The sequence below is a fragment of the Mytilus californianus genome, unplaced genomic scaffold (assembly GCF_021869535.1).
Source record: "Mytilus californianus isolate M0D057914Y unplaced genomic scaffold, xbMytCali1.0.p SCAF_10, whole genome shotgun sequence".
Classification (NCBI taxonomy): Eukaryota; Metazoa; Mollusca; class Bivalvia; order Mytilida; family Mytilidae; genus Mytilus; species Mytilus californianus.
This window is the reverse complement of record NW_026262582.1, coordinates 7,402,419-7,425,727: the sequence shown is the minus strand read 5'-3', so window position 1 is coordinate 7,425,727 and position 23,309 is coordinate 7,402,419. Positions and strand designations below refer to the sequence as shown.

The 23,309-nt window shown below is 33.1% G+C and overlaps 1 protein-coding gene across 2 annotated transcripts; it reads left to right on the top strand.

Annotated features, from left to right (window-relative positions):
* Positions 1–11,638: 11,638 nt before the first annotated feature.
* On the top strand, positions 11,639–20,482 carry LOC127717541 (uncharacterized). Of its 2 annotated transcripts, none has more exons than XM_052223227.1 (6): positions 11,639–11,723; positions 12,945–13,054; positions 14,531–14,758; positions 15,336–15,443; positions 16,231–18,590; positions 20,312–20,482. In XM_052223227.1, exons 2-6 carry the CDS (start codon positions 12,970–12,972, stop codon positions 20,423–20,425), a joined length of 2,895 nt encoding a protein of 964 aa, XP_052079187.1. In that variant the 5' UTR covers positions 11,639–11,723; positions 12,945–12,969; the 3' UTR covers positions 20,426–20,482. The 2 variants fall into 2 exon arrangements, with proteins under 2 accessions (XP_052079187.1, XP_052079185.1); XM_052223225.1 differs by having other exon boundaries at positions 11,639–11,877.
* Positions 20,483–23,309: the final 2,827 nt, after the last annotated feature.

The window sequence follows — 23,309 nt, the reverse complement described above, 5'->3', positions numbered from 1 at the left end:
TTAAATATATCATTAAAGTCAAAACATTGTTTTTTTTCAGTTATTAGTTGAACATAATGATTGAAAATGACAGACGTTTTAGCAGACGATAAATTAGCACGCGTTGTTATGGTAATAACATGAAACGTCTGAAGATTCCACTACTTCAAAAGAATCGTAGACAAACTGTACTAAGTGAACTCCATTGTTCAGAAAATAGTTGTTTTAGGATCATTTACATTGTAAAAAAATAATATAACTGTGAAAACAATGCCAGACTTGTGCGTGATTATTAACACTATTTTATTTTAAACCTTTCTATCAGCCAAATGAATTGAACCCGAATAAATATTGACATTTAGCTTAGTACTTTCATAAAAACGGTACTAGTTAATTGAACCAAAAAAAATAAGAAAGAAAAAAAAAAGAGAATAATGAGGTGCTTAAATAGAGAATAATAGGTAAAAAATATTTAAAAATAGAGAAAAGATGCCTAAAAAATTAAAGAATGCTGAAATGAAAGACCCTCATCTATGGCACATGAAAAATATAAACATTTGTATCTTATGGTAACATTTATTTTAACAAAAGTAGAAAATCTTTCAGAACTTCAAATTTTAAGTCCATGTTAAATGTATAATAGGAGAAATAAAATAGACAATTTATTTTATAAGGGAATGTACAGTAAGTTTATCTATTTTGTTATGAAGCAAGTAACGAGTATGGTAACACCAATTTTTCTTTGTAATTTCTGAAAGCACATTATATTTTCTTTCTATTCACATACATTCCTGTGAAGGCGGCCAACATTGCCTGCTATCTTGTTCTCTCCGACTTCAGACCAGAGTACCCGTTGAATATGAGCATATGACTAAGCGGAGGAAATGAAACTAACAAGGATTCGTCTCAGTTAATATCGGAAGGAGTGGAGAGAGTATCGAATCCTATACAACAGTCTGTGCTGTTTTGAGAGAGAATATTTATATATTTCTGAAAGCACAAGGAAGTAAACGCAGTCAATTGGAAAAAGAAAATAGTAGTTAATGATAAAAGGCAGAATTAGAAAAAGTAGAAAACGTATCCTGAAGTATTTTGTTACAAGGCATTTTAAGAAGGCAATGTGTGATCTCAAAATTTCTCGAGAAACGCTATGACAGAGGTAACGTGGAATTTGAGATGCAAATAGCTATTATAAGTTATATGGTTTGCTACTGACCCCCTACGGATCCATAGAGGGTTAGTAAATCCATAGGGGGTGAGGCCGTAGGCCGAGTCCCCTATGGATTTTACTAACCCTCTATGGATCCGTAGGGGGTCAGTAGCGAACCGTATAACAAATTTATCGCACAGAGAGCGTTTTCTGCCAAGTTTAGTATAAAATATCAAAATTTAACAATGAAAAATAATAACAATAACAATAGGAATTTATTAACACAACTACTAACAAGTATTTAGAGCATTTTCTTTTTTGAAAATACAATTCGGAATGAATGTCATTTGTTCAATGTTAGATTTTGAATGATTGTCACTTTACATTTGTGAAATAATTGTGGACCGGCAGCTTGTCTTGTGTTGCTAACAGTAATGGATGATTCATTATAATCAAAGTCCCCTAATATTGCGTTCAAATCGAATCCTTCGAAATCGGAATGCAAATTCTGCGGAGTATTTGCTTCAATAAGAACAGGTGCCATAGATCCATTTTCAGTAAGTGCTGGTCTTACAGGAGGTGCTGGTAGTGCTGGTCTAATAGGAGGTGCTGGTAAAGCCTCTATCTGGGCTGGCACAGCTCCCATAGTTACTCCCAGAGTTTGTCCCATTTGTAACTTTTCTTGCGTGTCTACCCGTTGATAAACGGATAGAGATTGTACGTATTTGTGACCGGTAACAGACATTATCTGAGCATCATTAAACTTATTTTTTGACAAAATTGAAGCTCCCGTTGCTCTTATGGAATGATTTGTATATTTCTGGCTAAGTTTACATGACAAACTCAGGTCACTCATAAATGTTTTCAGCTTTTTCTTCCCAACAGGTGCGTTGTAATACCATATTTCGTTGTCGTCATCAACAAAGCAGTCCCTTGGACGCTGCCACAATCTGAAATTTTTTTTAAATGAAGAATAAAATGAAGAATTAACTTTAAAAAAATCTGGCTTTTCTCGACATTTAGAACAATTATGACACATACCTTCTTTAATATACTTTTGGTGAATTTTTTCAGCTGTGTTTTTTTTTTTTTTTTTTACCCATGTTTTTTCATGTTTTTTGGGGGTTTTTGTTCTTATGATTGTGTTTAAAGTTGTTTGACGATTGTAGCTTTTATTTATTGTTAAATTCACTTACATATCACAATCAGGGTGCAGCTTGTCTGTATACTTTATAAAGGATTCCACTGGACAATACATTGAGCCTGGAATACAAAATTCTATATGATATAGTTATAGTAAAAAAAAAAAAAACATTTTAAAGTATACAAATATGTAGAAAATTTTGACATTTCTTTTTTTTTGTGCTGCAGTCATTGATGATTGAAAAGTAAAAATACAAACCATTCCATGCTTTTGCACTTCACGACACGTCAAATAAGATATTAGATGGTCTGTGGATAATCAGGTTACATTTTCATTTTGTGTTTGTTTCGGGGGTGGGACTCTTTAACTTTAAATTACCCAATATTTTGGGGTTGTTTTTTATTATTTTTTTTGGGAGGAGGGGGGGGGTGTAATTAATGACATATTACTAACCAAGCCTGATGATTATCAAATATATAAACTAATGTACCTGTAGCTTCTGGCATGACTCCACTTGTTGTCTCCTTATCATTTCCTCTATGTTTTTTGGTTAATTCATCTAAAATCTTTTCGATGTATCTCATTCCTGTATTTGGGTCTGTTTTCAAAGCAAAAGTTGACTTGGTCATTGTATGCATATTTTCTGCACCTCGTCGGCAAAAATACAGTCTTATATCATACTGGACTTTGTTAAATAGTCCTGTGGGGGTTTGTGTAGAAAAGTAGACTGACTTGTACAGCTTCTCCCTGTCAGATTCCTGGATAATTGGACAGTGTTCAACGTTTCCTTTTCCTGCTTGTTTCAGTTCGGCCCTTGCAGCGTCAAAGCTCATGTTTGCATATCGAAATGCTGCATCTTTAATAATGTCAAAGTCCTTATTGTTTGGAGGTGCTTTAAGGTGGCGATTCAAGCCATGTCGAATGGATTCCAGGGAAGAGGATTTATACATGGAACCATCTGTTTTTCTAGCATCAAGGTAAAAATGAGATAACGATTCAACCAAACGTTGTGTTGTAAAGCTTTCAAAGTCAGCTTCATGATTTTTACTAGTAAGATATTCCCTGAACAATTTTGCAGATAGGGTGTTACTTTTTTGCGTCTTTTCGGAGTGAATGTTCCGTCTTTTATCGTCAATGTCCTGACGTGTTGACGTCCCGAATCTCTCCATTTTGTTGCAGACGAAAATATGACGTCACATGTTGTTTGAAACGGGAGATAACTTCAATTAAAGTACTGATATTGTATACTGGTCAACGGGGGACAACTCCCAAATAATTACTTGAATCGATAAGGTATTGCGTTTAAAATACCGTTCTGAAAATTCCAAGCGGCACATCAGTCATCTCCTATCGCCGCCATGACACCCCCTATGAAATCTACTGACCCCCTACGGGTCCATAGGGGGTCACCACGTGACGGCGTTAAACCAATCACAATGTGACTATTTACTCGAGGTGCGATAATGTAAATTGTGAGCTAAACTTAGATGTGGATACAGGATCTTAGGCTCTCTTATGGTAAGCATATTGTCAAGCCACGCGATGCGTAAAAAATTATAGATGCTAGTTTGGTTTCGTTGATCAAAATAGACAAGCACATCCCAGCCATTTTTAAAGGGGTTCCAACCATATGTCCCCATTCAAAAGCATTGATCGTCAAAAAAGGGGGGATTCCAACCCCCAGAACACCCCCCTGGATCGGCCACTGCATCCTTACTGATTAGGTAAAGATTATTTTGTGGGGTATTTATTTTGATCGACCTTGTATGAGTCAATCATTCTTATGGTACTAGGGGAAGTAACTCTATTCATTTTAAATGACTTTGACTTCCGGAATTTTGTACTCCGGATACAGTTATCTATTTATCCATACACAATGGTTTTCTTTTAGAAAACATGTTAAGCTTGACTACTCACTTGACGTTCTTTATTTCATTTCACAATCAATCTTTCTGTATTGCCGTTTAGATGTAATATGATACAGTTTCAAACAAAAAACCTCTAAAATTTGTCGGAAGTTAAAAATTACATGTAATTCAAACTTGATATTAAACGTATGCAGTTAATTCTGTTGGTATTGTGTTCATCTGTCAGGGAAAATTCTTTGAACTTTATTTGTTCAACAAGATAAAAAGTTTTAATTGCTGTGCTTTTCGATTAATTTACAAAAATTTAGTTAATTTTCTTCCGCATTACGGATCTGTTGTTTACTGGTTGAAAAGGGGAAATCACAGGCAGCCCAAATTAACATGTCAATTTCTTAATCAGTTTGGTGACTATATTGAACGCATCTATTCCATCAAACTTGAAATAAAGGATACAACGGATATAGTTAAAGTTAATTCTGTCTCTTATCTTCATTTACATCTAGAAATTGTCAATGAGGGTCGGTTGAAAACAAAACTTTACGACAAAAGAGATGATTTCAGCTTTCAAATTATGATTTTGGTATGAAACTATTATACATTGGCAACATGAACATGAATCGGTAAAGCCTCCATTGATGACCGATGCAATGTTTGAATAAAAGTGTTTAGAACTACTTGTTTATTTATTATTTCTGCAAAAATCACAAAAATGCGTAAATATTATTCTTCAAATTACTCCTATAAGGGGTCAATTGACGATTTTGATCATGCTGACTTTCAATTTAGATCTTATTATTCTGATCAATTTTACTACATGTATTGTACAATGCGAAATTTTCGAACAAAATGACATTTCAGGGGCATTTTCATAGTTGATAGACATTGACCTGCTGATTATTTTAAACCTGTGATAACTGTTTTTTTTTTTATTTCAGGCGACAGCGGCCATGTTTGTTGATGTATTCCCGGATACATTGTATACACTTAATTCCCTAAGTAACATACACGTAAAGTTTGGATAACATTTGGTCAAGTAGTTTCAGAGAAGATTTTATTTAAATTTTACGACAATGGATGGACGATTGACGACAAGCTTAATTGGCGGACGCCAAATGATGCTTCGGTTGAAAATATATAAAACAAATCAAATGAGAAAAACAACGGCCTGATGTATGCTACAACAATTAACAGAAAACAATTATTGAAATTAACGGCAGCCACTGGATTATAGGCTACTGGTTTGGGACAGACACATAAAAAATGTAACGGGTTTACATTTGTTTGTGAGCGCTAAACTCGATAGCTCCTCTAATAACACGTCATAAGAACAACTTAAAGAATCAGTTGGAAGGAACTCAACTATCAGACTGTTATGAGCACAGAACCAAACAACAAAAAGAGAAAGGTATGCACACAGTACCGATCAAAGAGAACTTGCAGTTTCTCAGTCAAAGCTAGATCCAATTTCAACTAATAACTAAACCATGGTTTCCAAGACTAAGAATTGTCATTTTCCTCAATAATTATTAAAATGTTGTATTAAGGTGACATGGGAGTCTTTCGCCAGCTTCGATCGTAAAATGGCAGAACACAACAGGTCTGGATTTTCAATCAAGTCAGCAAATATCGATGCAGCAATGTAATTTACTAATAAGAATTTTCATTGAAATTAACAAATTTATGTGATTCTATCTTGTAATAATCAATAGTTTTACAATGGCAGAATTAGTTTGCATGAATTTTAATGAGCTATCTTTTCTTATTTTATTTCTAAATTTTATCATTTAGTACATTTTATTCGCATAATGATACCTTTCTTCTGTATAATCGATTAAAAGGGTGTTATTTTTTCACAAATTGCAGCTTGGAAACAAGCTCGGTGAACTATCATTTTTATTATATTTTTTCACATATCACAATATATTCTATACATTTTGACAAAGTATGAAAACATTCTATCATTTTCTTTTATACTCCTATACTAACTTAATACGTGTTTGATTTAGCATAATCTTGATATCGAATGGTTTTGGTGTTCAAAGGAAAAAAGACAGTAATTATTTATGGAAGCAATACTTATGCGCTTAATATCAAAAATGCAAATTTTCATAAAATTTATTAAGGTAACTTTACCCATTAACTTTCATAATATGTAAATTTTTATAATTTACAATGTATATATAATTTATTGAATGCAATTTGTATTTCCTTTCTGTCCTCATTTTGTTTAAGGTTCTGTCGGTAATAATGATACAGGGATCCAGTTTCATCGTCATAATTTGACGAAATAAAATTTCAATTTTAACACCTGTAATTTTATTATTATGTACATATTTTCTAATAAATTATGATTATAATTTATGTCAGTTTTGAAAATATCAGATATGCATTTCAAATGATATATAAAATATGGATTTGTGGTAAGATTGCCAATGAAACAACTACTCGCAAGAGACCAAATAACGTAGAGGTCATCACACGGCCTTCAACATTGAGCAAAAACCATATATATACGTAAGCTATGAAAGACCCTGACATAATGCTAAATATGAATCACTTCAAACGAAAGAAAAGAAGAAGATTTTAACGAAATTAAAGACAAATATGAAAGACAGTAACCAACGAAAACCGCTGTATTACAGGCTGTTGACTTGTAACAGGTTACTTGATAAAGATGTTTGTGATTGCTTTACCCCCCCCCCCCCCCCCCCCAAAAAAAAAAAAAACCCTAACCTAGGACAATGATGCAACAACGCGACATAAGAACAAATACATGTGTACTGTTTCCAAACTCTATCGGATTAAATAGATATAAGAAGATGTGGTATGAGTGCCCATGAGACAACTCTCCATCCAAGTCACAATTTGTAGAAGTAAACCATTATAGGTCAAAGTACGGCCTTCAACACGGAGCCTTGGCTCACACCGAACAGCAAGCTATAAAGGGCCCCAAAATGACTAGTGTAAACCCATCCAAACAGGAAAACCAGCGGTCTAATCTATATAAAACGAGAAACGAGAAACACTTACGAACCACATCAACAAACGACAACCACATTATGAACGTCAGGTTCCTGACTTAGGACAGGTACAAACAAATGCAGCAGGTTTAAACGTTTTAATAGGCGCCAACCTTCCCCCTTCCTGAAACAATAGTGTAACATCACAACATGGAAAGACACACTATAAAATATCAATTAAAATGGCTTAACTCAATCAAAAGACATATTAACAAAAACAAGTGAACATACACTGAACGAATATAAATTTGATCTATGACACAATGTAAATACAGAAAGACAACCATAACCTTGGACAATTGCCGCCAAATAGAATAACGTACACGGGTAAATAAAAAAAATGTTGTAAGGTATACATGGAGTATGGAAATAATTTTTACAAAATAAATAATTTTGTTGTTCCTAGTACGAGAACAAAAGTGAAATTTATCGTCATACTAAACACTTATCAAAGGTGATATATATTAAAAATAGTGAGACTAGATATAACACTGAATAAGTAAACATTAAATAACAAAAATACATTACAAATTGTATCAACAGGTCAAATTAACACGAAAGTACGATTTGAAAGTACTCGCAGTAACTGAAAGCTAGTTTAAAGCCAACAACAATTTAACCGTTTGAAAAGAATACAAATTTAGTTATGTTTTAATTTGCTGATGACAAAATCGATATTTGTGCCAATGTAAACTATATTCAAAGATCTAATTACAACATTGGTAAGATAATCTTTACTAATAAGTTTGTTTAAAGGTTCGATGAGTTTACATGGATCACATAATGATTTCCACGCTTTAAGTACAATATTACCTTGAGATTTAGGATGTGAAATACCAAATCAAATCAAATATTTTATTATTCCAATCAGGGTTCCACAGGGGGCATTTACAATTAGCAATTATGATAATATAAGCAACAAACATGAGACATTGTACAGTATATAATGTGACTGATATTATAATAGACAAATGAAAATAGCATCAATAACAAAAATACATTAAAAATACTCATGAGTACTTTTTTTTTTTTTTTTATTATTTATATATGTCCAGCAGTGCACCTCGTGTTCACATCAGCACAATTATCGTTTAAGATATATCGTTTTTAATAAGTTTTCTGCAGGTACAGCCAAATTTACTAATTAAATCTAAAGTATCTATTTCTTGATTTCAAAGTTATCTCTTAACTTCAAAGTTTAGAGGATAAGCACGAACCATTGTGAAGAAATACAGGTCACTGTTTGGCCTTCGTACTGTATAGAAAGCTATAAAAGGCCCGGGGAAAATGACGTGAAACAATTAAAAATAGAAAATGAAAGGCCTGCTTTATGCTAAAACAACAAGGACAAACAGCAACACACGACAATAACTGGACTACACGTTCCTGGCTTGTCATGTAGCACCAAACAGAAAATGGAGGGATTAAACATCATTGTGAGTGGTCAACCCTCCCCTAAATATTTTCACATACATTCATTAAAATTAATATTGCTCATCCCTAACATTGCTATTGAAATCCATTTTGATACATTCAACTTTTTGTAAACACTGAAAATTTGTTTTGTTAAAATCATTCGTAATTGAAGTTTGATGCATCTATAAGTATTTCTAATTTAGTTTCATGCTAAAAAAATCAACATAACTACGTGCACGTATACGCATGAAGCTTTGATAATGAAAATGGTTTTACTTTGCAAATGACGTTTGTGTGTCAGTTTTACTTTCTCGCCCTTCTCCTTGAAAACGGACTGATATGATGTTCTGTTTAATTTGATCTTGTTTGGAATAAGCATGAAATATTTGTCACTGGACGTTAAGAAAACAATAATAACCCAATCCGTAAAAATCCGTTAAATAATCAAACCGAGAAGTAAATTGACATATAAAGGGAGATAACTACAACAGTCATTGAGACGATTCAAAAACTTATAAATTCGTTGGTAATCCATGTAGGCCTTCCAAAATAAGAATTGTTTCAATTTTGTTTTACCGATGTGCATTTGTAAATTAGATGTACTATATGAGTTTTCTGATGTTGCTTGTAAAAAGACTTTATGCTAAATGTTGCATCATACGCTTACAGTCATTTATTTTCTGTATACATAAAAAATATGTTGAGACGAATCTTTACACATTTTGAGATTTTCCAATTTTCGTCAGTTTCAGTCGTTAAAAGTGATGTTATCTGGACAACGCAGCATAACGCAGACTTATGTTGGTGAAAACTATATTTTTACAGCTATTGGTGTTGTGTTTTTGTACAGCTAACAAATAGAAGAAAACGAAACAAAAATAAACGATTAGGTTTGAATGGATATTTTACTTCTTTTTTATGCAAACAGCTATAATACTACACAACACAATTTCTTAATTTCTTTTTTCCCTTTAGCTTTTGAACATTTACATGCCTTCTTTATGTATTTTTTTAACTGCTTATGAGTTTTTAAAAAGCTACTTTTTATTATCGATGACTTTTCCATTCATTTTTTTTTGTATCAATAAATTATACTTCTGTAACACTTGACTTTCTACAGAATGATGCCATATTTTTCAACGAAAATCTACGATGTAAATGGTCTATGTGTTTTTAATCTACTGTGATATAAGAGGGATACGTCAATAAGACAACAACACAAATAAAACAAAAACAACAGCTACAGGTCAAACATAAGTTTTCAACTGTAGGTAATTCTTTGAAATAAATGGCCCCAATACTCCCGTTCTTCAAGGCGTGTCTTGCCCTTTCAACTGTTATCTTGAAAAAACTCATTTGACGACACTCGAAAATGTTTTGACGCATGACTGGAGTTCCTACTCTATTTGAGATCATCACATGTCAAAGCAAGGGGCGAATTTGGATGAAGATATGCAAGACTTATCGGAGGTTAGAGTTGTTTTTTTGTTCAATGGAATCCAAATAAGGATCAAATGCTATATCAGAGTGTAAAAGAAGAAAGTTTGACCTGAACGGCCTTTTGAAACTTTATTGCGATATGAAAAACATGATTTCAAGGATTCCACATTTTTTTTTTTGATTAAATGCACAAGAAGGGAAGTCTTTGCGAACAAGGTAACCACTTTTGTCCTTATATGATTATGTGTAGAATATTTATTTTTTGGGCAAACAAGGTTAACCAAATTGTCTCGTAAAAGATGATTTATAAATAAGAGCTTTAGAATAAGCGTAGTACTTCATAAGTTGATAGGAGATAAAGTAATTATCGAACTTGAAAAAAAAACCAGACAGCGACCAGCTGTATAGCTCTACCATAAGTGCAGCAATGCGCCTCAAAGGTGAAGAAGACTAATGATACTTTCAGGAGTAGTCGGGTTAAATGAGGGGCATGTTGTGTGTGTGTGTGGGGGGGGGGGGGGGGGGGGTCCTTCATTTTTGTAGTAATTTTTCTCTATTCTTTATACTTTTTGCCCATTATTCTATATTCTTAATATTTTATCACCTCATTATTGTCTATTCTATATTTTTTGAACCATTTTTCTCTATTCTTTATATTTTTTGCCAATTATTTTCCATTCTGTAAACCCCCTACCCATCCACACTCTCTTAACTACAAGCTTAAGTATATCACTGAAAGCAAAGCCAAAGACAATAATAGTGAAGAATGCAAGGCTTTATGCATGTTAAAGACCCTTTTCTATATTTAATAAAGGAGAGGCGTATATGCATGGCCGCTACTTACAAAATGCCAAATTTAACAACTTACTGAATTCCAATATACTACAGTTCTTGTGGCAGTTATAAAAGTATTTTCTGTGCCATCCCACCAATTGTGTGTGCTGTTTGTGCGTAAAACACCAACAATCAATCATTTATCTAACATTCTATCAATACACCTTATCGCTATTTGTCCGCCATTACTGGACATCACACAAGTTCCCGTAAAATTTTGACGTCATAATAGAAAATATCTGACGCCACAATGGAAAAGTGATTGTTGTATGACGTCAAAAGTTCGAGCGGGACTGATTCTCGGGTCAAGCGGGATAAGCGATAAGGTGTATATAAAAGGGAGACAATTAAAATCTCGTCATCAAAGATACAAGATTTATAATTGTTTTAGGCCAGACGCGCGTTTCGTTTACATGAGACTCGTAACTGGCGTTTGAAAAAATAAAACAGGAAGTTGAAGGGCATTGCATGCCAAAAATTCCTAAATGTTGTACCAAATACGGCTAAGACTGTCTATGCCTGGAGGTAGATAACCTTTTTATAAAATAATAGATAACAACAGACCTACTAGTATATTAGGAATAAAAACAAATACATTTCACGTCATGATATTTCCTTACTTTTGTTATTACATTTTCGACAAGTTTAACAAGTTATATAAATCTACCCTTTAAATAGATAAGCACATTAATTCAAGATAGTCTCAAGTTTAAACATGTATGGAAGATCAATTCTAATAGGTTTGTATTTAAAAAATCTATCGATTCAGTTAAAAGGTCATGGTTAACCATATAATTGTGAAAAGAAATTGTTACACATGAAAAATTGGGGTATTTTTGGTGTGTGTGGAATTTGTAATTCTCAATATATTGGTTAGTAGTCTTATCAGATTACGAAATGTTGTAATATTTAGTTTTTGAGAGGCTTGACAACATCGAAACTGAGGCGATTGTTGCTTTGTTACTATTTTGATGGAAACCGGTAATTATTTATACAGAAATAGTGGACATCTATTACAATGTATTGGTTAGTATTTTATATTTTTTATCTGTTGAGTACTCTAGTATAAGTATTTCCAAATTCAAAATATATATGATGAAACATATAACATAAACATATATGAAAAACAAGCTATTGTATTGTTCGGACCGTAACACAACCTAAGGGAGACAATTCTCGCTGGTACTAGTATATACATTCGAACTATTTCAAGCCTGTGTATTCCGTATACGTTTTATATGTGCTTTTATACGCGGTTACTGTAAATAGTTTTTGACTCGTCCTTCCGTCCGTCCGTCAGTCGATCAGTCAGTTTGTCAGTCATTTTCGATTCAGGATGCTAACTCAAATAATTTACATCTGATTGCTTCCTCACTTGGATATATGTTCACATATATGATAGGAAGATCCATTTGATGCCTAAGTCACTGTGTCAAAGGTCAAGGTCGTAGTAACTAAAAATAGAAATGGGTACAAAAAAATTGTTTCCGGATGCTACATTACATAATTATATATTGGATTTCATGTATGATGGATATATTGTCACATATAATGAGAGGAAGGCCCTATTGATTTTAGGTTATCATGCCTACTGTCAAGTTCTATGTTACCTGAAATAGGCCAATATTTGTATAGTATAAAAGAGGTTTCGGCATACTAAATAAAATACTATATATGGGATTTCAACTTGAATTGCATATTCAATCAAATATAATGAGAGGAAGATCCCTCTTGATTTGGAGATCACTATGTTGATGGCAAAGGTCATAGTTATCTATAAATAGACCACATTTGTGCAAAAAAAGTGGTTTCCGAATGCTTGTAAAATACTGCATATGGGATTACAACCTTAATTGCATATATATCACATATAATAAGTAAACAGAACAAAACTATACCACCAGTTCTCTATAAGTTTTCCCCCTTTTTACTTGGAACATGGGTGTATGTGAACTTACTAACTAAAGGTTCAATAATTCAAAATGATTCATGAGATAGCCCAACATAAAATCCTTCTTTTTGTAGTGAACTTTGACCTTGCCGTTGCCTTAATTGTTGGTAAAATTGTATTTGTTTTTTTTCTCACAATTTAGATTCATGATATAATGTACTAAAAATATGGACTCCATGGATGATTCATTAGTGAACTACAGTTCCAGATATGAAAATATCTGCCAACGTCTTGCTAGAAGTCTTTCAGTAGGTAAGGATTTATTCTATAAAGATTCACCCGCAGAGATTGTTGCTTTATATATATATAGATCGCTTATACACCATATACATAACATAATTTGCTTTTGGTTGCGTCGTTTTGTTGTTGTCTTATTACAATGTATACCCCGGGCTGCATATTATTTAACTCATTTACATAATTAAGACTTTTAGGATGTATTATCTGACATTTCAAGATAAAAAATTTTATTAACAAAATTGTGTAACTGACTGAAGTCAAACAAGCGGCAATAATTGATGCATTCTGGTCTATCTACAACAGGCAAAGATAATAGCATACTTATATTGTAATCTACGATTCTATTTTACAATGAGAATGCATAAAACCACTAATTAGGGCCCGTCAGAAAAATATAAGTTACTAACAACCAAGTTTGAGCTTGAATTCAATAAATTAGTGTTTGGACTAAAGCTTTATGTGTCTTTAATTTGGACCATGTCAGGAAGAAAGTATAATACACATTTCACACACCATAGTTCCTAAGCATTGCTGTAACTAAAATATTCGGGTAATATTGGTATGAAATGATAGCTTTAGGACCTAGGATCACTGTTGAACCTTTTTGAATATTTAGTTTGAATTATTGAAAAGTGTATGAAGTTGAGAAGGGCATATTTACCTATTTCTCAGACCAGAAGGACCTGTTCTGTACTTCCCGACTTCCGGAAACAAGTGCGATAACAGTACATGGGCTATGTCACAGATTTTGGTAAAATTTTGCATACAACTTTGGCTCGTTGAACTCTATCTGAAAATCGAAAATATAGTGCCTTTATCTTTTTTATTTTCTGAAATATTACTGATTGAATTCTATCAAAGTAGGTGAACATTTGTATAGAAAGCACATAAAATCGGCGGAAACGATGAAATAATAATAGGCTCACCTCCCAAAATATGTGACATAGCCAGTTTACTGTAACTTGACCTTAATTGCAATTAATGGATTTTTAATCTTTCAGCACAAGCCTGTATAAAATATCGTTTTGACTTGAAATGACTGTCACTTTATTTCAATTTAATTATGACTATGAATGCCGAAAATTAGTGCACCAATGGAGCCATAAATTAGTGGTTTTATACCAGAATATGCACCAATATCGCAAATTGGAATACCAATCAATACGACATAATTTGAATGGCTTTTCTTCCATGTGCTACAGGTATTAGATTACATTGAGCTTCAACATTGAGATTAAATAGGATTTAGCTCGGGATGGGATCTCCCAATGACAAAGTACTGCAAAATGCTCCATGAAATTGCAATGCATGGCTGCAGGGTTTTTTAAAGTCATTTTGTGATCTTGATTTTTAACCTGAAAGTTGTATAGCCATAGCCAAGCAGTAGGATAATAAATGATGTTTAAATACAAATAGTTAGTTTGCTCACAAGACATTCTTTTTTTTTAAATTTTATTCTTATAAATAAATCTGTAAAACTGTTTTCAGATGACATCAAGAATCTAAAATTTATCCTTCGAAACAAAGTGGATCAATCCGATCTGAATAAAGTAACAGATGGACGGGAGCTGGTACACATGCTGGAAAAGAAAGAAATCTTAACAGAAGAAAAGTTACCGCACGTGAGATCGCTACTGAAGAATGCTGGGATTGATGGAGTAGATGATATCATCCAATCAGATTTTCCTATATCTTCTGATGAAATTTCGAAACATGGTATATTTTTAACAATGATTATCATTGTAAGTCTTCAATGTTTACTCAATCCCAAGACAATACTATTACGGAGTCCGAGAGAGTTATTTCAGTTTTCCTTATTTATCCATTTTAAATATGTTTGTGTTGTATTTACTGATATGGTGGGTTATAAGAGCTAATTATAGTTCATATTGCTTGATAACATAAAGAGATATGGTATAAACGCCAGTGAGAGAACATACCACCAAAGATTAAAAGACAGGGATTTAAACAGCTAACGGTCATCCACACTTCCTTCAACAATATTGAGCAAAAATAAATTTTGTGTTGTGTTTTAAAATCCAATACAGAGTATAATCAATGTAGTGAAAAACAACAATAATTTCTGGCGTTTCTACAAAAAAATTTATATTTGAACACATTAAATACGACACAAACAGCGGTGACGTACTGGGACTTCAGGACTATGAATAGCCATATTAAAAAGCTCTTTTATTGCTGCATATATTTTGACAATGGCTAGTTCATTCCGTTTAACGAAGAAGAAAAAAAAAATGCGTACTAAGAAATTGAAAGTTAATCATTTATGTTGTAGATGGTTTTGACGTCAGATCAATGAATGTTGTTGGAAATTTCAAGGAAACAGAGCAGCTAAGAAAGATGATAGACATTGTTGAGACAAAAAGAGCAGTTCTTGTTAAAGGTTAGGCATTTCAAAATTTAAAATTTGGAAGTTTTAAATTGAAATTCTAAAGGAATAAGTTCAGACATAAGTTTTTGCATTTATAATTTTCAAGAAGTTGAATCATTATCTAAAAGTTACATGAAAAAAGTTGAAATATAAGATAATATACTTTAAATTAGGAGTAATTATCAGTGCCCCACCCCAATGATTTGAAATACAATGTTGTAATTACTTTTGAAAACTGGAGAAAGATGCGCAGATAATTATTTGCTTAATGCCCAAGAAAATATTTTAAGAAAATCGATTACAGAAAAAAATCCCACTTATATACCTTTAAAGAGGGATATATGTAGACAAGTATCCATGATCTGTATTCTGTTTTACCATGAATTTACGTTTTGGGTGAACGAATCATAAAGACTTCAGGGTAAACTTTTCGGCGTATATTTTATATAGTCTAAGTTTCATTGTATCGTTACTTTTTCTAATTCATATATATATATATAATGTGAATGTTATTTAAAAAATAAATGAAACCTCTCGGCCATCTATTGCTATCTATATAACGGGCCAACGGTCATCCTATTCCTTGCGATTTATCAAGAATTGCATGTGAGGTGACATGAAATGGATTACTCATGGATTATTCAGTGGAACTTTTATCCATGACTTCATTTTTTAATTTTAACTGCTAGCTGTTTTATTTTTTGTTGTTGAAATTCTTTGTCATTGACGTAAAATTCATTATTCCTTTTATCAATACAAGTTCTCAAAAAGAGGTAAAAGAATATTTGTTTCATTACAGGACCCAATGGGTCAGGGAAATCTCAGAGTGCCTTTTGGTATGCCAGAAAATTTCAGGTAAATCATCCATCTTCCGTTGTCTGGCGGGTTCATTGCAAATCAGAGAGAAGTGTCTATTTGTCATTTGCAACACTGATGTCACATTTGAAAATAGAATGTATATTATGTGAATCGGATACAAGAGACTGTATAAGAACAATGCTTGACTTGGCTATCGAAAATTTAACCAATCAGAGAAATGTGACCCGAAAGCATTTGATAATTTTGGATGACATCGAATCACCGGAAGACATCATTGTCTACAATGCAATGGACAGGTTCATAACAGCGGAAAATATTTATGTAGTAGCAACCTCTAATAAACGATTTTTATCGAACCATTACGAAATTTATGGAATGGAAATGGATAAAATGACTGAAAAGGAAGCAGTGTCCCTTTTTCCGTTCTCATGCAGAAGTGAAGAAAAGCAAGTGAAATTATTGGCTAAAAATCTAGATTATCTCCCCCTTGCTCTGTCACTTGCAGCATCGTTTATAAAAATAACGCATATCAGCGTTTATGAATATAATAAAAATTTGTTAGGCTCTCAGCTTCAGGCAGACACACTGGGAACACAAAGCCTTGCTAGATCTTACAGCATAACTCTGCAACGTTTAGATGATGAAATTACAAACATTGCTCGAAGAGTTCTTTCCCTTGTTCCCTATTTAAACCATAATAATATATCAGTGACAGTTTTGAAAAGTTTTCTGTCGGACCAGTTATCTAGAGCAGAGAAAGAGATAGAAATTAATAAACTATTGCTTGTACTCTCTAATTATTCATTGGCTACTGTTGAAGGCGTTGGTGAAAAACGAATTCTATCGATGCACGGAGTCTCCTCTTTAATGATTGAGAATGCTAAATCTCAACACAAAGTACGTCAAGATGTCAATCACCTTTTACGACATTATTGCTATTATTTAGACACCGATGCTAGACTTGTAGAATCCATGAAGAGAAATATATGCTTTATCCATCATGCTGTTTTGCTGTTGCGAAAATATTGTGATTTGTTCGATGACTCTTTCGAAAGCAAAGTGTATGAAAGTTATTTATGTTGTGCAATTGGAGTGACATTTCGGTTATACGGAAGTACAGAGCTATCAGCAGAAGACTATTTTGCACGTGCCAAACAAATTATTTTTCAGGACATTGCATGTATGTCTTTGCCAGAAAGGGCACTGCATACGGGTAATGTTACACATTTGGAGGACTATTTATACGGCAATTTAACCGAGCAGGAAGAGGCAAGACAAGTCTTCTTGAAATTATTAGAGATATCAATATCCAGTGTTTCGCTAGACTTTGTAGAAATGTTTTTGACGAACAAATTCAGAAATGAGAGAGAAATTGAACTATTTAAGCATTACGGAAAAATGAATCCAAAAGAGATTCGAAACAATAAGCTGCCTCTGCATATTGTCAAAGCTATGACTTTGAAAGATATAATCGTGCCCTTTGCAAATATCAGAGACACATTTCTAATTGACCTTCTAATAACCCTGATGAACAATAGTAGTAAAAACAGATGGTGGATGGAGGCGGCAAAAGTAAACCCACGTGATCGTACTTTTTATAAGGAACAGCAGATCGATAGCTTAACGGAGTTTCGTTTTGCGCATAATCTTGCGCAATATTTGAATAACTATTACCGCGAGCATTACCCGTCCTGTAATCCTTTAGCGAGTACAGTAACAAAACGAAATGGAATATTATATTTTCTCAGATCAAACGAGAAAATTGAAAGTAATGAACTAAAAGATGTGATTGTTACATTAGACGAAATGTTCAATAAAAGTTCAGCTACATTTTATGCATCATTTGGTGTGCTGAAAATGGCGCCGAAATTCAACCTCCATCATAGATGTTTAATTACCCGGATGTTAGTCAAGTGCTATGTAAAATTGTGGGAAAATGACCGAGACCAAAACGATCTTTCGGAAGCGTTGTTTCAAGCAGAAAAATTAGTGGGATTGTCCAAGGAAATGGAACAATGGATAGTATTAACAAGCATTTATCTCGAAATTGCTCAAACCTACCTTCTAAGTCCCACCAAAGAAAATATTCAAAACGCAAAACTGAATTATAAAATGGCGTGTCAGAAGGCTAGGGAAAGTGGTAACATCATGAATACACAATACCATTTGAAAATGTATCAACAGTATATAAATTTCTGCTTAAACTATGGTAGTGTAGATGACCTTATTGAAGCCGAACAGATATGTCTAGATATGTTGGAGAGATTTATTCAAAACGAGACTAAACAAACAATACAGACTCATTTGAAACGGATACATCTAAAAATAAGTCAGCAGAAGGTAATTAGACCAAACAATTTTTTTAAATGATTTCTTTCTTTAGAAAAATAAGGTATTAGGTAGATGAAAGATCTTCTTTTATTCGAACCTTTTTTTTTTACCTCGAATATATCGTGACCACCTGCATTTTTTTAACAATTCACGATCAAACCTTCCAGGTCTAATTGTGCCTTTGAAGTAAATATATTGATAGTGCAAATACACACGTCGACAATGTTAGTCATAAAAAGGGTATAGGTTGCTAGCCTATAGGCAAACCCTACACACAAGAACTATCTTATCAGTCATAATATATAATTGTGATATTTAGATCTATGAAGTAAATTATATATTATTTTTGATTTTCTATCTATTTCTCAACATGAAAAAATTTCGTCTCTCTTGATTTTCGTAGGTCTTCGAGTTTTTATGTTTCCTTCTCTATAACTCCTTCTTCTTAACAAACAGAAACAAAAACAATCGCAAATGTGCATGGTGTCAACTGTCAACTGTAAAATCTATTTTATTGTGGATTACGGAACTATTTTAATGGACAAGAAAAGATATGGTCAAATTCATCCCAGTCTTTTAGTGAGGTTTATGCTGATCACTAATACTGTGTATTGGTATCTTACAATAGTATCCCGCTGCGGAAGGAAAGCAATAATGAGCAGATGTTTTTATAAAAATAAGAAGATGGGGTATAATTTCCAATGAGACAACTCTCCACCCGAGACCAAATGACATAGACGTAGAGAACTAAAGGTCACCGCACGGCCTTCAACAATGAGCAAAACCCATACCGCATCGTCAGCTATAAAAGACCCCGAAATGACAAATGTAAAACAATTCAAACGAGAAAACTAACGGGCTGAGTTATGAACTAATCAATGAACGAAAAACATACATGATATACAGCAACAAACTACAACCACTGAATTACAGGCTCCTGACTTTGGACAAATACATACAGAATGTGGCAGGTCTAAACAAGTTTGTTGGCGAAAAACGCTCCCCCTTACGTTGGACAGTGGTGCAACATGAGAACAAACTGTAAAAATCAGTTAAAAAGGGCTTAACTCATCAGATTGATACAAAGCAGAATACATCTAACAAAAACACAGACCGGAAGTGGCAGGATATTTATACACCCCCACAACAACAAAGACAATAAGTATAGATCTGAGAGAACCCACAGTTACTGACAGCTAGTTCAAAGCCAATAACAACTAATAAAAAAATCATGCATTTAACTTTGAAGACTAAATTTGTTCATTCTTAAACGAGATTTGAATATCAGGTCAACACTGTCTGAAATGGGTTTAGCGCCTTAGACCACTCACCAACTAGCTTATTTATACCATGAACGGATTCAGTATATTGAACTTAATAAATATTTATTATATATTATGTCAAAAATTCTTGTTTTGAATACCCACAAACAATCCAAACGTGAGGAACAATTATTAAAAAGAAATAAAGGTTTGCTTGTGTTTTACTAATTATCATACACAAGAATGAAGGATATTTTAGTAACACTTTGTTTTTACCCCTATTATCCATATTAATATACATATTATCTTTCATTTTTCTTTTCATGAGTACTCTTTTTTATGCATGTATATTATGTTTTCAGTAGGACGTTTACATTTCTCAAGTACGCTGTTTTTATACATGTATATTTATTGTAGGACTTTTTCTTTTCATTTATAAAATTTATTTTGCGCATTATTCTATTTCAGTGTGACATGCTTTACCAAACACTGAAGGTGTCCTCCATGTTTATTATATGTTTAGTTATTGCTATGGTGATGCTATGGTTCGGACTTTACGAAAATGGCCAGCAAGAGCTGTGATGACCAATGTCAGTATTTCGACAGTATTTTGTGCAATAAAATTAATAGTTTTAAATACCCAATTGTGTTTCTTTGAAATAGCGATGACATTACAGCCTAACTATATACTTGTTTTTTACTAGTTTAACCGACCTGTTTCCGAACGCAGTGTTATATATAGTAATTGGTTTGTCCGTTCACTTTTACATTTCAGAAAAGGAAATTTGTAGCTTTATAAAAATGAGAAGATATGATATGATTGCCAATGAGACAACTCTTCACCAGAGACCAAATGTCAAACAAGTGAACAATTATAGGTCATCGAACGGCCTTCAACAATGAGCAAATCCCAAACCGCTTAATAACCTATAAAAGGCCCTGAAATGACAAATGTAAAACAATTGAAATTAGAAATATAACGGCCAGATTAATGTACAAAACAATGAACCGAAAACAAATATGATATACAGCAACAGACGACAACCACTGAATAACAGGGTCCTGACTTGGGACAGGCACATACAGAATGTGGTGGGGTTGAACATGTTTGCTGTCGCCAATCCTTGAACCGCATCAAATTTTAATGTACATTCTAAATGAAAATAATTCTGACCCCTTCCGAGGAAAACTGCCGAACATTGATTTTCACATTTTTGTTTATTTACTATGAACGGAACAGTTAAACAGCTATATCATTAAATTGAGTTATCTCCCTTTCTCTATAAATGTGTTAGGCTTGTCTGTCCTAATACAGGAATCTTCTACATGTAAGTGATTGTCTTCTGTCATTATTTTGAAAATTTGGTGTTTGGTGGAAAATCTTGAGTATTTGTTGTTAGAATTATTTACAACTTCTTCTTAGCTCACCATTGACACTGAAGAAGGCTATTTGTTAAGCCGGAATATTTGTCAACACGATTTAATTACAACATCTTCGTATAATACCATCTTATATTAGTATCGTTGTGCAAATCTCTAGACTTATATAGTTTTTTCCTTATCTGCACAGTATCGTCTATTCTAGACGATCCGGTACATAGTAAATTTGCTGGTTGGTCCTTTTTATAGACTTCTATAAATATATATATATATATATACAGGTTTACAAAAATATCAAAGTGTATTGTCCTTTAAATACAAATTTAAGGTAATGTAATAAATATAAAAATAACGACGTGGTATAATTGTCATTGAGACAACTATCCACCGAGTTCAAATGAAGTGGATGTAACCACTTATCGGCCACCGTACAGCCTTCAACAATGAGAAAAACCCATACCGTATATTCCGCTAAAATAGGCCTTGACATGAAAAATGTGAACAATTTGAACGAGAAAACTAACGGCCTAATTTATAACAAAACAATTTACGAAAAACAAAGTTGACAGACACGAACTTACGACAATCACTGAACTATTGGCTCCTGACTTGGGAAAGGCTCATAAAGAATGTGGCGGGGTAAACATGTTTGTGAGCGCTTAACCATCCCCTAGCCTAGGACAGTTGTGTAACAGCACAACATAAGAACAAACTGTAAACATCAGTTGCAACTGAATTATCTCAAAAGGTCGGTACGAGGCAGAAAAAAAAAAATCCCAACTTACACAAAAAACAATAGACACAAAGCACCGAACTAAAAGTACTCGCAGTTACTAAAAGCTAGTTCGAAGCCAATTACAGCTAATAATTGAATCATGTTGTCCCAGACTAAAGTATAAATCAGTACACATCCAACGGATTCAGTATAAAACGTCATAAACAGTCTAAGAAACGTATGACCTTATGCGATGCAAAATAAATAAGTAAACGGTATTGACAAAATTTAGGATCAAGAGTTCTCATAACTTTACATATACAGCAATATATATCTAGTTATCATGGTTTAATTTTTCAAAAACAAAATCAACGTTAGTACCATAAAAATAATACTTAAATATTTTACTACTGTCTGATTAATAACCTTTAAGAATAAGTTTATTCAAAAGATCAATTAGCTAACATGGATCGTATCTAAATTTACGGGCTTTATAACCAACATCAACGTACAAATTAGTATGTGATATCCCGTTTTTAATAAGAACTATACAGGTATAGCCAAACTTCCCAACCAAATCTTTGTTTCTTTGGTAAAGGTTTTAATTTATGGTAACGAAATCCCTCACTCAATAATTTACCAGTTATACATAAATTACGTTGACTTGAAATCTAAAACGCGACTACTGACACGGGCATAGCGAACAAGTTTTGAAATATAAACACCCTAAGAAGGGTCCAAAGAACACCCCCGTCCAAAAACAGAAAATTAATAATCGGGAACGACAAATCGTCTCTTTTGTCATAAATATTTGTATAGATATTCCCCTATGAAACTAAAATATCCAAATATAGAAAAGGACAATTATTCCTGTCTGTATTAGATTTATTTAAAGTGAGTTCTTTGGTGTAAATTTCCGCAGTAAAATAGAAAAAGCTTAATTATTATAAAGCAAAAATAACAGCAAGGTAATGGTAAGTGTTTTCAAATCTATCGATAAAATGTAATTTAGATTGATTTTTACTGAGTTTGGCCATAAACTGTGATTCATAACAATACATAAAACAAATCTGCAACGAAAGGGGCGCAATTGGTGCCCATAGGCATACAAACAACCTGTCGATAAACTTTTTTGCCAAAACGTACAAATCTTAAATCGTCTCATCACAGTTGCAGTAAGTATATCTAGCTAATTTCCCTTTTTCATATTAAGAGAAGGCTTTATGTGTACCTCTGTATATTTTATGCAAGCTATAAATGAAATGTATATTTATTTAAGTGTAGGGTTATCTTCGTTACTAAAGCAATGTAAATACAGGACACAAGATATTTTATTGTTTACTCTGAACTGCTTGTCTGTTCGCCAGTCCA